This window comes from Pagrus major, chromosome 18 (genome assembly GCF_040436345.1).
Source record: "Pagrus major chromosome 18, Pma_NU_1.0".
Lineage (NCBI taxonomy): Eukaryota > Metazoa > Chordata > Actinopteri > Spariformes > Sparidae > Pagrus > Pagrus major.
In genome coordinates, this window is record NC_133232.1 from 9,900,005 (window position 1) to 9,915,494 (window position 15,490).

The 15,490-nt window shown below is 39.8% G+C and overlaps 1 protein-coding gene across 2 annotated transcripts in view; it reads left to right on the forward strand.

The window, feature by feature from the left end:
- ankrd50 (ankyrin repeat domain 50) overlaps positions 1 to 15,490 on the forward strand; it is a 41,865-nt gene that overhangs the window by 12,386 nt on the left and 13,989 nt on the right. For both annotated transcript variants that reach the window (XM_073486892.1, XM_073486893.1), the window contains exon 3: positions 7,071 to 7,303. In XM_073486892.1, the coding sequence (XP_073342993.1) occupies positions 7,071 to 7,303 (233 nt within the window). The remainder of the gene's footprint in view (positions 1 to 7,070; positions 7,304 to 15,490) is intronic.

A 15,490-nucleotide genomic window follows, 5' to 3' on the forward strand; every position in this document is an offset into this window, starting at 1 on the left:
TTATGGGGAACCATTGTTGGCTTGTTTATAAAAGAAAACAGTTGTTTTGGTGTGCAAGTCACCCAGATTTGGCTCTCACGCGCTCCTCAGCCCCCCCCAACCAAGCAGTCTGCAGGACATTGTTTCTCAGACAGCTGGAGGCATTTGTCTGCTTAGGATCCAGCACAGAATTGATTGTGCAAATCCATTAAGCTGAGATCAGATTCTCACATTGTCCAGCATGTTTAAAGAACGGCAGAAACAAGCACTTTTTAAACACTTACAGGACCATTCCTAAGTGATTGGAGTTTTTTGCTGATGTGTTACTTTATTACATGAGGTCATCCTTTGGCAGTTTGTGGAAAACACCTGCTTTGACATGGCTGATGAGGTGTGGCCTTGCATGGAACGTGCAGAGTTTCAGCTTTGAGAGAGTAAGGCTGGGCGTCTACTGGTGCCAAAATGATACTATAGTTTTTCTTTTTTTTAAGGAAGTCATATTTTTATGAAGTAGGGCTGGGCATCGTTATCATGGTATGAGACTTTATATCATTTTAGATTTTGGATAACATTATATTGTGATATGTCATAAGTGTGGTATTTTCCTGGTTTAAAAGTCTGCATTACAGTAAAGTGATGTCATTTTCTAAACTTAGCAGACTGCTCTACTTGTTGTAATACTGACCTTTAACCACTTAGTCATTATATCCACATTACTGATGGTTAATCTTCAGAAATCTCATTGTGTTAGTACGTTGTATCCTAATATTTATGAGGTGCTTTTGAGACGTGTAGGTACAGCTGAGGCTCATGGGAATGCAGGTTTTTAGTCATAAACCAAAGTATTGGACAAATCCAATTTTTGACCTGATCATGGCGCTAGATTAACAGTCAGGGGATCACCACAATTTTTCCTCTAGGGATCATAAATGTGTTTATGAATTTGAATGAACACATGGAAAAGTGATTGTTTTTCAATATAATCTGGTGTTTCATCTACACAATCACTGATGTAAACCAAAAGTCTTAATATTTGAAATGAAACAATCCTGTCATGATGTATATTTTTTTGTCTCCTGGCGTTGACAGTAGCGAACCTTAGATAATCATGATTAAAACATACAATCGAAGTAAATATGAACAGCTGGTTAAAATGACAAAAGTGACAATATGAATTCATTGCTGTGGGTATGAATGAATTCTGTAAACTATATTTTTCTCAAATGCATTTAGAATAACAATTTGGATCTGATGATAAAGGCCTCTTTAATTAACTTGAAAGTGATTGAAAAGTTCTTGAATTTATGAACTCTGAAAGTCTGTACACAATTCCGTGGCAACCCATCCTTTCGAAAGTGAATTTACTTGTTGAGATATTGAACTGACCGAGAGGCTGACATAGCCATCCCTGGATTCATTCCTCATAGTTGTGCTGAAAACAGAGGAGATGAAATGTTCAAGAGAAATTCACCAGAATTGGGGCTTCACATTCCAGTCTGGAACCAACAACTCACTCGCTGAATGAATTGTGGCCAGATTGGCTTCACGTCAGGAGGAATGTGCTTTTAATAAACAAAAATGTCATGGTTTAAGATAATTTGTGCTGAGACACGATGCGGTTATTTAAGCTTAATGAGGATTTTATAAAAACGTCGCCCAATTCTCTACTCAGTCGTTTTGAAGAAATTACTTTAATGGCCATTTCTGTATTTTGGAAAAATAACTAATTTACTGCTGCAAGGTTGACATCCTCAGAGAGTTATCTATCTAATGAAAGGCTCTCAGTGCAAATTAATGTAAATACGTCTGTCCGCAGCTTATGTAACTGCTGTTCTGCTCCACTGTAACCACTCTGCATCGAACCTTTGATTTGTTAAAAGCTTTCAAAAACAAGCTGTATTCAACGCATTCCCAGTGAACAAAACCTGTAATGAAGGCTTAGATTTCGAGTTTATGTCCAATCAGATAAAACTGGAATGAAATGATAACAGATTGAGGAGGAAATTGGAGCATATGGCCAACGAAACAGTAAGAATACAGTTAGTGTCTGAGCCTAGCTGTTCAGCTGTTCTGTTCTTTGCTCTCACCGCCATTCGCTCTTATTGTCTTAATCAGTGTGATTGCTTTGAACAACATGATTGCACTAACGTAATGCATAATGTACGAATCGTATAAGAAAGTGCGAGAGGAGAATCTGCAATATAGTTGTCTATTTCACTTTGGATGAGTCTGCATGAGTCAGCTGTTGTCGTTCAGCTCTGTGGCACTAAGCTCTCCTGACTTTGCAAAGACGCTGAGCAGGCTTCCTCCAAATTGACTCGATACTAAATGAAGAGATGGGGGTTCTTCTAATGAAAAGGCCTCTCTGGTTTTCCACTGATCGTGGCAGAAAGCTTTGTCAGTATTGCTCTGCGTGGTGATCTGTCTGAAGCTGAGGGCTCGACTCACCAGTTGGCCTTTTTTTTCCATTAATAGAGCAGTGTCAAGGCCGGACATGGATAGTTTATTTCACCCTCTGTTTTCTTAAGCTTTTGCCTGAATCCTGGTCAGTGTTCATGTGTGTGAGTGTTTGGGTATGTGGCATGTATTTCAGGCTCTACGCCCGCTCTATAAAATGAGCTGTGTAAATTTGTAAGGCGTTGGCTGGGTGCCCGGTGCTGCCCTGTCGGCACAGACATCTTCACTAAACGTCACACTGAAAGCTTCACTTTGCACATTGTGGTGGGGGGCGATGGCTGCTGCTGTCGCAAACACAACACGACAGATGGTGGGTGCATTAGATGCATTTCACATCCCCCTTCTTCTCCCTTGTTTTCAGTCTTAAATAGCAATTGGCATCAACTTGGGCATATGTTGAGGACTTGAGCGAGAACCAAAATCGTTGGTACAAATGTCGAAGACCGTGGTGTGTGGGCTGAAATACTTTTAATTTTCTGGCTCAGGTATGCATCAGGTTTGTGTGGCAAACTAAATCAGCTTTTCCTGAGCTTATTTCTCTCCAGCGTCCCATGGAGTTTTCTTTGTCTGCAGTCCTCGTCTTTTGACTCTTTGACAGGCCGAAAGTAGCTGGATTGTGAGAGAAGAATGACTCTTTGTTTTGCCCACTTGCTGTCACTGTGGATTTGATTGTCTCAGTAGGCAACATGGCCTCAGACACAACCATTCACACACAGTCACCCCTGTGGATGGACATTCCTTTTGGCAAGGCTCCCAGATGGCGCTGCAGGTTCTCTGTGAGCTGCAGTCATCAGAAGGGGTGATTGACTGTGTTTCTGAAAGGCTGAGCAACATCACGACAAAGCGGACAGGTTGGAGACCGTTTGTACTGATTTCTGTCCTGTTGAGGGTTCAAACTGCACGTTTTGAATAGAAGCTTAAGTTTGTTGAACCTTTGCCAAAACATTTTTAACTGTCCAGTGGTTACTTGAGGGGAAGCTACATTTTGAGGGATTTCATCTTGGACAACAACATTTTAATGATTAATCAAATAACTGATGAGTCTATAAAGTGTCAAAAAAAATTTGTAAAATGTTGTGCTGTAATGATAAGTTGATTAATCGATGAGTTGATCAAAAGAAGCTTACTTGCCAACAAGTTTGATAATCGATTAATCATTTAAGTCATTTTTCAAGCAGATATGTCAAACATTTGCTGCTTCCAGCTCCTTAAATGTGATTCATTCATGATCTTAAATGAAGAGTCTTTGGGTTTTGGGCTTTTGGTTGGACAAAAAATTTTGAAGACATCACTTTTGCCTCTGGGAAATTATTGGGAGCATTTTTCCAAAATCTTTGACATTTTATTGATTAAAATTCCGTTAAAATAATGGGCAGATTAATCGATAATGAAAATAATCATTGTAGCCCTAGTAAAAGGCTCATCACAATTTCCTAGAGCCCAAAGTGAAATCTTTAAATTGCTTCTTTTGTCCTACTAACAGTCCAAAACCCACAGATTCTTCATTTACTGCCATAAATAACAAAGAAAAGCAGCAAAACCCTTAAATGTATGAAGCTGGAACCAGCAAATGTTGTATGAATATGAATTTTTTGCTTGAAAGAATCCAGCTTCTAATATGTGAGAATTTGTTGCTTTTCTTAATACAAAGTGATTATTTTCAGGGTTTTGGACTGTTCTGTTGGACAAAACCTTGCTAATTAAAGACATTGCTTTGGGCTATGGAAACCTGTGATAAGACATTTTCTCCACACTAAAAATAATAACAGTTAATACAAAACATAACCAACAGCCTAATAAATGAAAATAATCTCTGGCTGCAGCTCTAATGGCAACCCAGAATGGCAACTATTTGGGAAATTTGTTTCAGATAGTTGATGGTTTTAATTCGCAGTGCTGCCTGTAGTGTGACTTGAAAATAGACTTGTAATATAAGTAAAGCAGTGTTATGAAGTACAGATGGTCCGTACAAACCTTAACAATCCAGTGTAGTTTTGCAAGACATTTACACGTTTTTTTACTCTGTCCTCATTGCGAAAATTTTAAATATTTCAAACAAATTGCAACTAATAAATGGCATTAAATGTCATCAGACCTGTCTGATATTACATGACCTTATTTTGTGAAGTTTTGTCAAACATGAAATCTGTGTCAATATGTACACTTGCACAGTATCCAAGGGGAAGTCATTGTAAAAATGGCCTACGTTGGGCTGAATGCTCACAGACCTTCACCCCAGCCATCTCTGCTCCCATGTGTTTAAGGATAATGAACTTGGGCTAAAATTGTAGATGCTTTAAAGGGAATGGCTTTGGAGCCACGGGCTTAGTGACAGGCTGTTGAGCATCCAGAGGAAGTCTCATTAAAACAGTATTTTAGTGTTTTATGACGAAGCTTACAACCAATGTCAGTTCCATTATGGAATAGTGTTAGTCCCATCATGTGGAAGGTGACCGATTTTTATCTACACAACAGCTACCCTCAGACACCCTGAAGCCGTCTCCACTCGTGAATCAAGTTTTCATGTCAATTAATTGATTCGTTCACCCCATTTTTAAATGTTTAATTAACCTAGACCCAGATTAAAATGCCACTAATATGAAATCCTCAGATCCTTTATCGCAGCCAGTTGAGCTGGAAGTAATTTTATGAGTGTTAGGAAATGACATTTTCCCAAACGGAGGTCTTATGGCTGCTTCATGCTGTTGGTGGCAGTCACAGTGGAACCGATATCATGCCAGCACAAACACAACTCCACAGAGGGAAAAATGCATTTGTTGGCTATCTCACTTCAGCAAGTGTTTATAGTTGAAGCTGAACTGGAGCAAGTAGATTCCATGTCTGGCTTGCAATTTGGCGTTGACAAAACGTTAATGTAGCATTAAAAATGTTTTTGTGTTAATATGATGCTAACTCACAAAATGCTAACCAAATGAACTTGCCTCGTCACTGGATGCCACGGGGCTGATTTTAATGGGTGTTGATATTCAAACATGAGTATTAATTTTGCAGGAAGATAAGTTTGCCTTGCATGTTTAGTTGTCATGATAGCTGCTGAAAACATTTCCCTCTACGTCTTTATTATCATCTCAAGGCTGAACATTTAGCCCCAGGGAAAGTTTTTTTGCCGGAACAAAAAAGCCCAGTGAATTATAAATGACTCGATCAGCTCGAGACGTTTCCGTGAGCTCAAATCATCCGCGCTGGGCCCGTTAATGGATGCAACTGGGGTTGGATGAAGACATATTTAAACGCCTACACTTTCGACCAATTGAGACCGATAAACTGAGGATGAAACGCCCCAAGAAAGTCACTGTCTTGTTCATGGTGACTGTGTGTGCTGTGTTGCTTCTAAGATAGAAAGATATGTTTGAATTTACAGTGAACTGTTTTCAAGCAGAAGTATTGAATCTGCATTGATGTCTGACTCAGATTTACAGTCATGTCTGATACCGAATCAACACTAATTCACTACTATTCTATTAAAAACGGGCCTCGGATTGAGTTTTAATTGATTTTGATATATTAAAACAAACAAATTAACAAGACCATTTCACAGTGTTTTCGTTCTTTAATTTTACAACATGATGAAATGTGAATAAATATGTTTTATTTGATTTTGGATCAAGCTTGATTGAATTAAAGGGGACTGTTGGGCCGTGGCATAAGTATGCACTCGTTTGTTTTGTTTTTTACATTTTAAATACCTGGCAGTTTATTCAAACAATCAGAAAGCACTGTTCCATTGTTTGATGGTCCACACACAGGTCATCATTGAGTTAACTGAAAAGTCACTTTGAAGGTGTCAACTTATTAGGGCTGCAACTAATAATTATTTTCATTGTCAACAACCTGTTGATTATTTGATTAGTTCATAAAATATCAGAAAATCACAAAGTCCAAACATGGCGTCCTCAAATGTCTGTTGTCCACGACTCAAAGATATTCAATTTTGTATCAGAAAGGACAAAAAACCAAAGCTAAATGTAATTATCTTAGAATTTATTTTAATGGGGCTAAAAGAGGACAACAAACTCATTTTATTCATAGTTTATTGTGGCACAAACTCGAAACATTCATTCAAACTTTCATTAATGTCTCTTGCCTGTCATTCCCACCTGAAGCTGGTGAAGACTGTTTGCAGTCATGAAGGTTTTCTGTAGATCAGCTTGGAGAAAGAAAAACTGTTAGTTGGTGCGACTAATGGTTTGGACAGATAGTTCAAGTAAAATCTGTTGAATATGTAATGCACTCAGATTGCAGTTTGTGTTTGTAGACAAAATAACTTGACAATGTAATAGCAGCAAACATTTCCTCAAAAACACAGTAACTCAGGCAGACTAATGCTTTCTCCTAAGTGCACTTCCTACAAGGAAAATGATTATTTGCCAATTTTGATGAGAAATTATACTGTACTCTGACTGCAGTTTACTGCTCGCCATGAAAGTTCTACTCTGAAAAAATTATCCTTCACTGTCCATTTGGGAATTATCCCAACCAGAGCGATTTATATTCAGCTTTCAGACAGACACGTGCTGTGTTTCAGAAATGTTTGTATATCAAAAACTAAAATCTTTATAGTCATACACTGAAAACATGATAACATTTTCTTTCTTTCTTCCTTCTGTCCCCAGATGTGTCCTCCTGCCTCTGCTGAGTGTTAAGCCTCCTCAGCAGTCTCTCTTCCTGCTGGTGGACTCCATCGATGAAGGCTGTCAGCTGGGCGAGGGGGAGCAGAGGTCCTCCCCCGGCTCCCCCAGGACCATCGCTGAACTCCTGGCCAGTCATCACGAGTTCCTGCCTCCCTGGCTGCTCCTCATCTGCTCTGCTCGACGACAGAACAAGGCCATCACCAAACTGTTCACAGGTAAACAGTCCAGCTCTTCTATTGAATTACATTGTTCAAATTCATCAGACATCAGAGGGAAAACTGGAGAATATTTTCTCCATAAAATATGATTCAGTTTCATGTCATAAATAAGTGTTTTTGTACAATAATCCCTGAGATCCGGCTCCCAGAAACACGCCACTCTGGCGGCATCCTTCTTTTATACATCATTCGCAGTGTCATAATAATTAAGAGACATTTACCGGATGAAAAATTACTACACGCCCCCGAGTGCTGAGGATGAGTCAGCAACATTTCTTTTTAATAATTTTCCAGGAAATTATAAACTCTAAAATACCATTAAGAATACCTACAAAAACACTCTTCTTGCCATTCTTGTACCTGATACCTTGTACCTGGTGTATAGGTGAGATACAGAGTAAGACATATGTGACTTTGTTGAAACTTTAAGGTTTCCTACGAGGCATCACTGTCAAAATAATCATGATACCTTAATCATGACTTTAATGAGCTGATGTTAAGAGACAGTTTGATAGATGAGACAGTCTCTGCACCTGTCAGTGCTGCTTCATGCTTGATTCCGCTCAGTGTCAGCTGTTTGTCTGTGTAAATGTGATACATTTCACCTGAAATTGCAGATACAAACAAAGCCTGCAGCGCTTCCTTTTCTGCCACGGCTTTTTGAATAGTACAGATGCAAAGGGCTTTCTAACATCACTGCATGCCCAAAGAGATTAAGGTCACCATGGCAGACCTCTGTATGAGTTGCAGCGCTTCCTTGATTTCCTATGACACGGTACCATACCAGCTGCTATTATCTCCCTGTCAGCCTAGCAGCCTGCTCTGTGGTGATGAGCTGGCAAACATTAATCAAGAACCTGACTGTGTGGGAGGAAGCTTCCTCCGCAGACTCGCGCTGCTGTGTGTACCCTCTCTACCTTTCCAAAACCACTGAGTGTGGGAGCCTCTCAAGCCCTCGGCTCGCCTCTTAAGCCATTGCGTAATATCCCAGCAGTCTAAGCGATCGTTTCTGAGCTGCTCCCCACTCAGGAGATGCAGGCAGGTTCAAGGCTGAATGAGCTACATGTTGATTTTCTTTCTTCTTTCAATGCATAATATGCACTGTCCATATCAGTGTAGTACAATGTCCCAAAGGTTTGTAATATTATATTCAATTCTGGGCCGTAAATTGTAATTTTAAACATTTCCAGTGTTACTTTACAGATAACTAATAAGTATCTGTGTCATCGTGACAGGTCTTTGTTTTGATTTCTCAGTGGCGTTGCTCTTCTTGTGTGTCATCATGTAGGGATGATGCAAAGTTTATAGAAGTAAGGAAGCTGCTGTGTTGTGTAGAGTAGCTCAACAGGCAGCCAATCAGAAACCTGTTTGATACAGGTTATGGCCTTGTTGTGATTTGTCTCTGTCATGCAGTGGATTATAGACAGTAGGGATATTTTAAGATGATGTGTAATGTACAAAATTCAAATGGCATCGTCTTTAAACACTCACGGACATTTTGACAGGCAAAACCTGCAGATATTCAGCACCGACAACATGTTTGACAGCATTTAACCTTAAGTGGGTGGTGAATTGAGTCTCTCCCGTATATTCAGGAGAAATCCATGATGTTCTGCAAGTATGCTACAAGTGAGATGGTAAGGTGCGTAGGCTTGTTTTAGAGAAGCTGGCTTTAAACAAGTGTTGGTTTATGTCCACTCGTAGCGTGATTCATAGTGCCTTTGCATAACTGTGTTTTCTACAATTAACATTTGTCTGTGACTCTCTATTGTCCGTTGAACTCTCACAAAACATGTTGAGAATATAATACACATATAATCAGCAAGTATTTTGATAATCAGTTCATAATTTCAGCATTTTTTTGATACAACATGTCAAACATTCTGTGGTGTCAGGTTCTCCAAAATCAGGATTTGTGATTTTCTTCATTTTCAGTCATTGTAACCTGAGAATCATTTGATCTGTCAGGTCATAACAAGGAATTTGAAGACACCTTCTTAGATTCTGGGAAACTACTATTTTGGGCCTTTTTCATAACTTTATTGACAGAACAATTAATCAAGAAAAACATCACCTTATGAATCGATAATCATTTGTTGCAGCTCTAAAATGTATAATATGAATGATTCGAAACGATACACATCTATTGATTAATAGCTTGATGATGAATATGTAAACTTATCCACTTATATGAATTCTTACATCTTATTACAATTATGAATATTGTTTGCAATGCTGTGATTTCCTTTTCTCATAAACATGTTTTCAAACCATCAAAATGTAACAATTTAGAGAACAGAATTTACAGAATTGTTTTATATAATGAAAGGATAAGTGTATCCAGAAATGAAAATTCATTATTAGTCACTATCTACCCACCCCCATGCTGATGGAACAAAACAACAAAACAAAACATTTCCGGAGTTTCACAGCAAAACAGCAGCACTCTCCTAAAAAACTGAAGTAACTGGGGACTTTTTTAAAAACGTTAAAAACAACCGAAAAAAGAAGCCCCGACATCCCAAATTGAAAAGACATTATTTACACCCTTGACGCACGGTTGAACTCATGCAACAGCTTCAGATGGGCTGCGTGCCATTTCTTTTAGCTTAGCAGCCACATTGAAGATTTTGGCTTAAAAAATGGTGTAAATAACATCTTTTCTAATCAATTTAGGATATCGGTGCTGCCAGAGATTAGATTATGCTAGGCAAGGCATATGGAGCCTTTAAAGTCCCCAGCTACTTCAGTTGTTTAGGAGAATGCTGCAACGCTGTTTTGCTGTGAAGCTCCAGAAATGTTTTATGGATTATGAAACTTGACCCAGCATTCCATCAGCATGGGGGTGAGTAGATAATGCCTGAATTTTAATATGTCGGTGAATTTATCCTTTCAGCCCAAATGTAACAGCAGAATGGCATAAATTATTCCAAAATATGGTTTGAGTTTAATCTTATGCTGTATTTTTACACAGTTTCCTACGTCTGGGCTTAAATAGTTGAAGTAAATGCAGCTGTAAGGAAGTCAGCGTCAGTCAGTCAATTCAAACTACTTGAGTCTTAAAAAGCCACGTGGATCGAAGAGGTCACCAACAGGGCTTTGGGGACTCAAGTTTTCTTTTAAAATGTCATTTTTGTATTGATTTGGTGTAATTTCATGATGCAGCTCAGTGTGACCGTTATCAGAGCCCCTTTCATTAGAATGATTGCCATGTGTTATTTACACCTTAACTCAACAATGTAGTTTGAAAGTAGGTTGTAAATGATTGGGTGCAGTGTTGGGGATTAAGTGAAATCTTAAGTGTAGGCGTCAGACTGTTGTAAGTGTAGTTTAGCGTGTAGATCTGATCGGTGTTGACAGTGGCAGCGAGAGAGGAAGGGGAGTCTGGTTTTAGGACACCAGAACTCACTTTGAGTCTTTTGTGGGCGTCGTGCATCTAATTCAACAAACCAACTGTGATGCAAGCTGCCCACTTCATAATCACAAAGACATGTCCACCCACGCTTTCCTCTAACATCAAAGCTTCTGTGTAGGTGCCCGTGGTAGATTAGATTGTGGATTGGTATCACAGTGTAGTAGAAAGCTTCCACACAGCATTTTCCAAAACTTTGAGCCCACAGATGGAGAAGAAGTTTTCTATTTGATTTCCTTTCAGCAGCAATTTGCATTAAATCGTATTTTCTGGTTTACCCTGCATGAGTGTGTGTGTCTGTCTCTGCTCGATAGATTTAAATCGTCTGATTTTATTTGCAGTTGCACATAAAGTTGACAGTGAATCACCAGGGGAATATATAGCCGTATATACCACGGATGTAAATGCTAATGGGAATTTTTTATCTGTAACTTCCTTCAGAGTATCTCAGGGAGTTGTGTGATTGCCGACTTGCCTTCTCTCCTCTTATGTTGCTGGCTGATGAGCTGTCTGTTCTCTTTGTTTTTGATACGGTTTGAAGAGAATTTCATCTTGGAACAATCTGATAAACAGCAGTTATCTTCTTTCTTTTCGTTCTTTTCTTTTTTTGGACAGGCTCTCATCTCTTTGCCTTTTTACTGCTTCTTTGAGGGTGGCCAAGCTTTTGTAAAGCTTTTATTCCAATTGCCCAATGATCGCTTTGGAAAACGAGACTTCTTTTGAACAGAGGAACAGAGCAAACTGACACATCAGATGTGATGCCCCCCGTCTAAGAGGAGTGAAGGACATATGTGATTTTGTTTTTCCTTTTTTTTTTTTCCTAGAACATGCTGTTCCAGATTTAAAGCTTTCATTATGTCAGCGTTTCATTGGATCCTATTGAGTTTGTGCATTGAGATGCTCCCACAGACCTACAGTGAGCCTTGGCCTTTCTCCTTTGCTTTTAGCAGCGTCTTTGTTTTGTCTAGATTCAGTCTTCCGCTTTTAGTTCAACACTGGAAATTCTTCTGCTAGACTGGCTTTTCTTTTCCTCACACATACACGGATGTAGTCACAAACACATTCACCCACTTACCTCGTCCTCCATTAGCTTGTGCGCCTTATTATGAATACAGCAGTGCGAATACTTCTTATTCATGCAGCACTGGACCTAAAATAGACCAAAGGACTTTAGAGTATCAAATTGAGGCCAAGTGTCCCCTAAAAATACCCTCCATATTGTTTACAAGTCAGGGATGGCAGTGACCTGCCAAAAAACTCCACTTTCATGCTCAGTGCAAAGCCAACTCCTATTTTATACGAGCGGCCTATTTCGTCTGCGGTGGAGGTTGTGTGGGTTTCCCAGTATACTCTGGTCTGCGGTGATGGGAACTTTGTGGTTGTGTGAGTATAGTGTCGATAAAGTTTGAGGACTGACCTTTAACCAGAAGGTCATTTTGCAGAAAAGTTGGTGCACCAGTAGTCTGCACCGATGCCTTTTAAGATTTCTGACAGAATATAAGAGCCTTTTGAAGTATAAACCAAAGACTTTCAGTTTTCTTTGATTTGTGTTTAATCCACTGGAGTCTGACACATACTATCTGCATCAGCTGGAATGTTTTTTTTCCTAAAAAGAGATGACTTTTTCCCCAGGAGCAAAACTCTGAATTCCTCTTTACTTGCTCAACTGTTATTCCTTGTGTCTGTCTCAGAGAGGAATGTGCTTTGGGAAGTTTTCAACACCTCTGAGACCGAGCAGGAAGAAGGAGGCATTCTGACTAGTGCAGCAGAATGCCTCACTCGCATCCGCTCGGCTAAAGCCTAGCAAACAAAGACTGTTCTGTTTGTGTGAGGAGGAGTACAAGAATTTTTTCTATCCAGTATCCCTCTGGCTGACTCACATTATATGATCACTCGGTTTTGATTAAGCCTCGGTCTACATGTATTATCTTTGAAATGGACTAGAAAAATCAGTCTGAAGCGCACAGTCGTACTTAAAACTGAAGTCAGCGCCGTTTCTTTATGTCCCAAGTGACAGCAGCCCTATGGAGAGAAGCTTGCCTCTGCTGTGTGCTGTGCTACTGTAAGGCCATGATAGGGGTAGCGGAGTGGAAACACTTAGGCAGCGATTTTGGTTGGGAGTCGGGCAGAATCTGTGCCAATTTAACAAGGCCTCCGGCAGAAGGGAGAGAGCAAGGGAAAGGGGAACGAGAGGGCGGGGTGGAGGTGGGAGACAGGGGGTTGGGCTTTTAAATAGAAACAGCCTCTCAGACATGTTTTTTTTTTTTTTCTTCATACCCCAGACTCTCATCATTTTCTCACTCAGGCAAAGTGATAAATGTGATGATTTCTCAAAATTGCGCTGAACTTTTTGTGCTGACTCAAAAATGCAACTTTGATATATTAGAAAACAGAAATTGTATGTATTTGTGGTTGTTTTGAAGACGCTCCTTATTGTTTTTTGCATTGTTTCTCCAAAAATTCACTTCACTCATGGCCTCATTAAAATAATTACAGAATAATTTTTTCTCCTAATCCCCTTGTGGCGTTTGATCCAGCCTAGTGTGTGATCTTTTTATCGTGTGGAGGCATCACTGAACTGTAATGGCTACCATCTGCCCAATATTGTTTATGGTGCACGCTTGTCAAAGTCACTGTTACTCAAGTAGTAAGTATGTGAAGGCGTTCTCTGAGCGTACCAGGGAGTTCTGCATGGAGTACAGATATTCATGAACATTTCTGTGATATTATTATTAGCAAAAGGGTATTCCTTATGCTTCAGTAAGCACATCTATGTATTTGATATTTCACAACTTTTAACTGATGCTTTTACCCCGAGCAGCTTTGAATACGTGCAGATACAGATACAAACTCAACCTCATTCAACTCCTCTAATAAGTCATGTAAGGCCACAGCCACTGCACTCTGATTACATCACTGTGGCAGAAGTGCCCGAAATATGTCGATATAGAGATGTAGGGGTTTGGATTGACATTAAAAAAAAATCCCCTTATCAAATCAGAACCCTTTAGATTCTCTCACTGAACTGATTTTGCTTTTAATTAATTTGTCAAAGTTAAAAGTGTTTAACTTTAACTAGACCTCAAAGATCGACATTGACGGAACCAAAACTCTGGCAGGGGACATTTTTCCTCATCTCTCCCTCTCCCTCTCTCATTTCCTAATGATTATTTATTAAAATCAAAAACAACATTTGTCAGATAGCTCACGCACAGTTAGCTAAATAAATACCTAAAAGCAGAGTTAAAAGACTTGATGAGATTCTTAATCTCGTAACAAATCTCCCTGATCTCTCTTACTTTAGAAACTATCGGAACAGAAACATATAGAGGTAAAATTCACATGTAACAAGATCTGAGATATTGCCACTCAACTCTCTCCTCCTGTGTGGCAGCATGTCATGACTAATCTGCGAATGAAGGAGGAAGTAGATGACAATGATACAGCCCAGTTTAAAGGAAACACAAAGCAAGCCTTCGTGCAGGCTGTACTTAGGATTTTGAGAGAAAAAGCCAACATGAGCGAGGGATGAGGAAAGATGGAGAGGGCATGTATTTGTCAACTGCAGTGCCAGTAGTTATAATAATATAGTATCAGTGTGCCACTGGAGCCGTGAAAGATAATAGCTCCCCTTAAACAACCACATTCCTGCTCTGCACTGTTACAGCAACTTCAATTAGATTGATTTCCACCATCATAAAATACATGATTATTTTCATTCTTTTCCCGATTTTACTCTTAGTTCTTCCAGTTGGTCACAGGGGGCACTTGGCAGGCGGTGCGGGGTTGTGCCAGCAAGGAACTTGGAAAATAGCCACACACAAAAACCACACATAAAAGCCCCCGTTAGTTATGAATCACAGCTGTAATTAAGACGGTTATATTCCTGGCTCAGTCTGAGGAATGTTACAGGAGCATGTGGCCACTTTAAGAAGACACTCATCCTGTGAGGCATTTGATGGAGGCTTTACTCATTTCCTTCCTAGAGTGACACATTTGCCCAAGTTTTTTTTAGCCCAAAATTAACGAGCAGATCTTCTTCCTTAGCCCACAGTATATAGATAAGTCATTATAAATTCCACAGCTCCTTTCAGGAGATTATGTGACTCTGGGGTGGGTCTGTGTTTTTGTTTCCTGTATTTGGAGAGAGGGTAGCCCACCCTGGCAAGGACTCGAACCACATCTTCCACCTCCACTCTGCCCCGCCGTGAAAGGAGCTTTCTTTACCCACCCCGCCAAGAGACAGACCTGATTTACCACCAGTGATCACAAATGAAAAGAGCAGCCCTGTTTAAAGTATGCGCCCTCCTCCACCTCTATGAGCAGCTCTTTGTCCGGAGGCTTGTGTGTGAATCTGACACAGGTTACGGTCGTTCCTCTGCAAAAACAAAAACAAAGGTCAACAAAACCCTTAACATTTCCCTGAATGTGTGTTTTTTTGTATACTTTCTATTTGGTCGAATGTGAGACCTCACCATGAGATCTTCTGGCCGACTGACAACACAAACACAGTCGTAAAGTAGCGAGGATGGTTTATTTCTTCTGGGCTGTGGAATGCTCCCTGAAGAGAGACAAAGATGGCTCTGCTTACCGACTCCCCAGTAAATGACATTTTGCGGCATCATTTAGACGTTTGGATGTGCGTTAGTGCGAATGCGACAGATGAATTTGAATCTTAACTATGAAATAAAAGTTTTATGAGAGATTAGATGCCAAGAATATCTTCAGTACTGAAGCTTTAAGGCACTCTTTGAGCTGGAAATTAAAAAGTC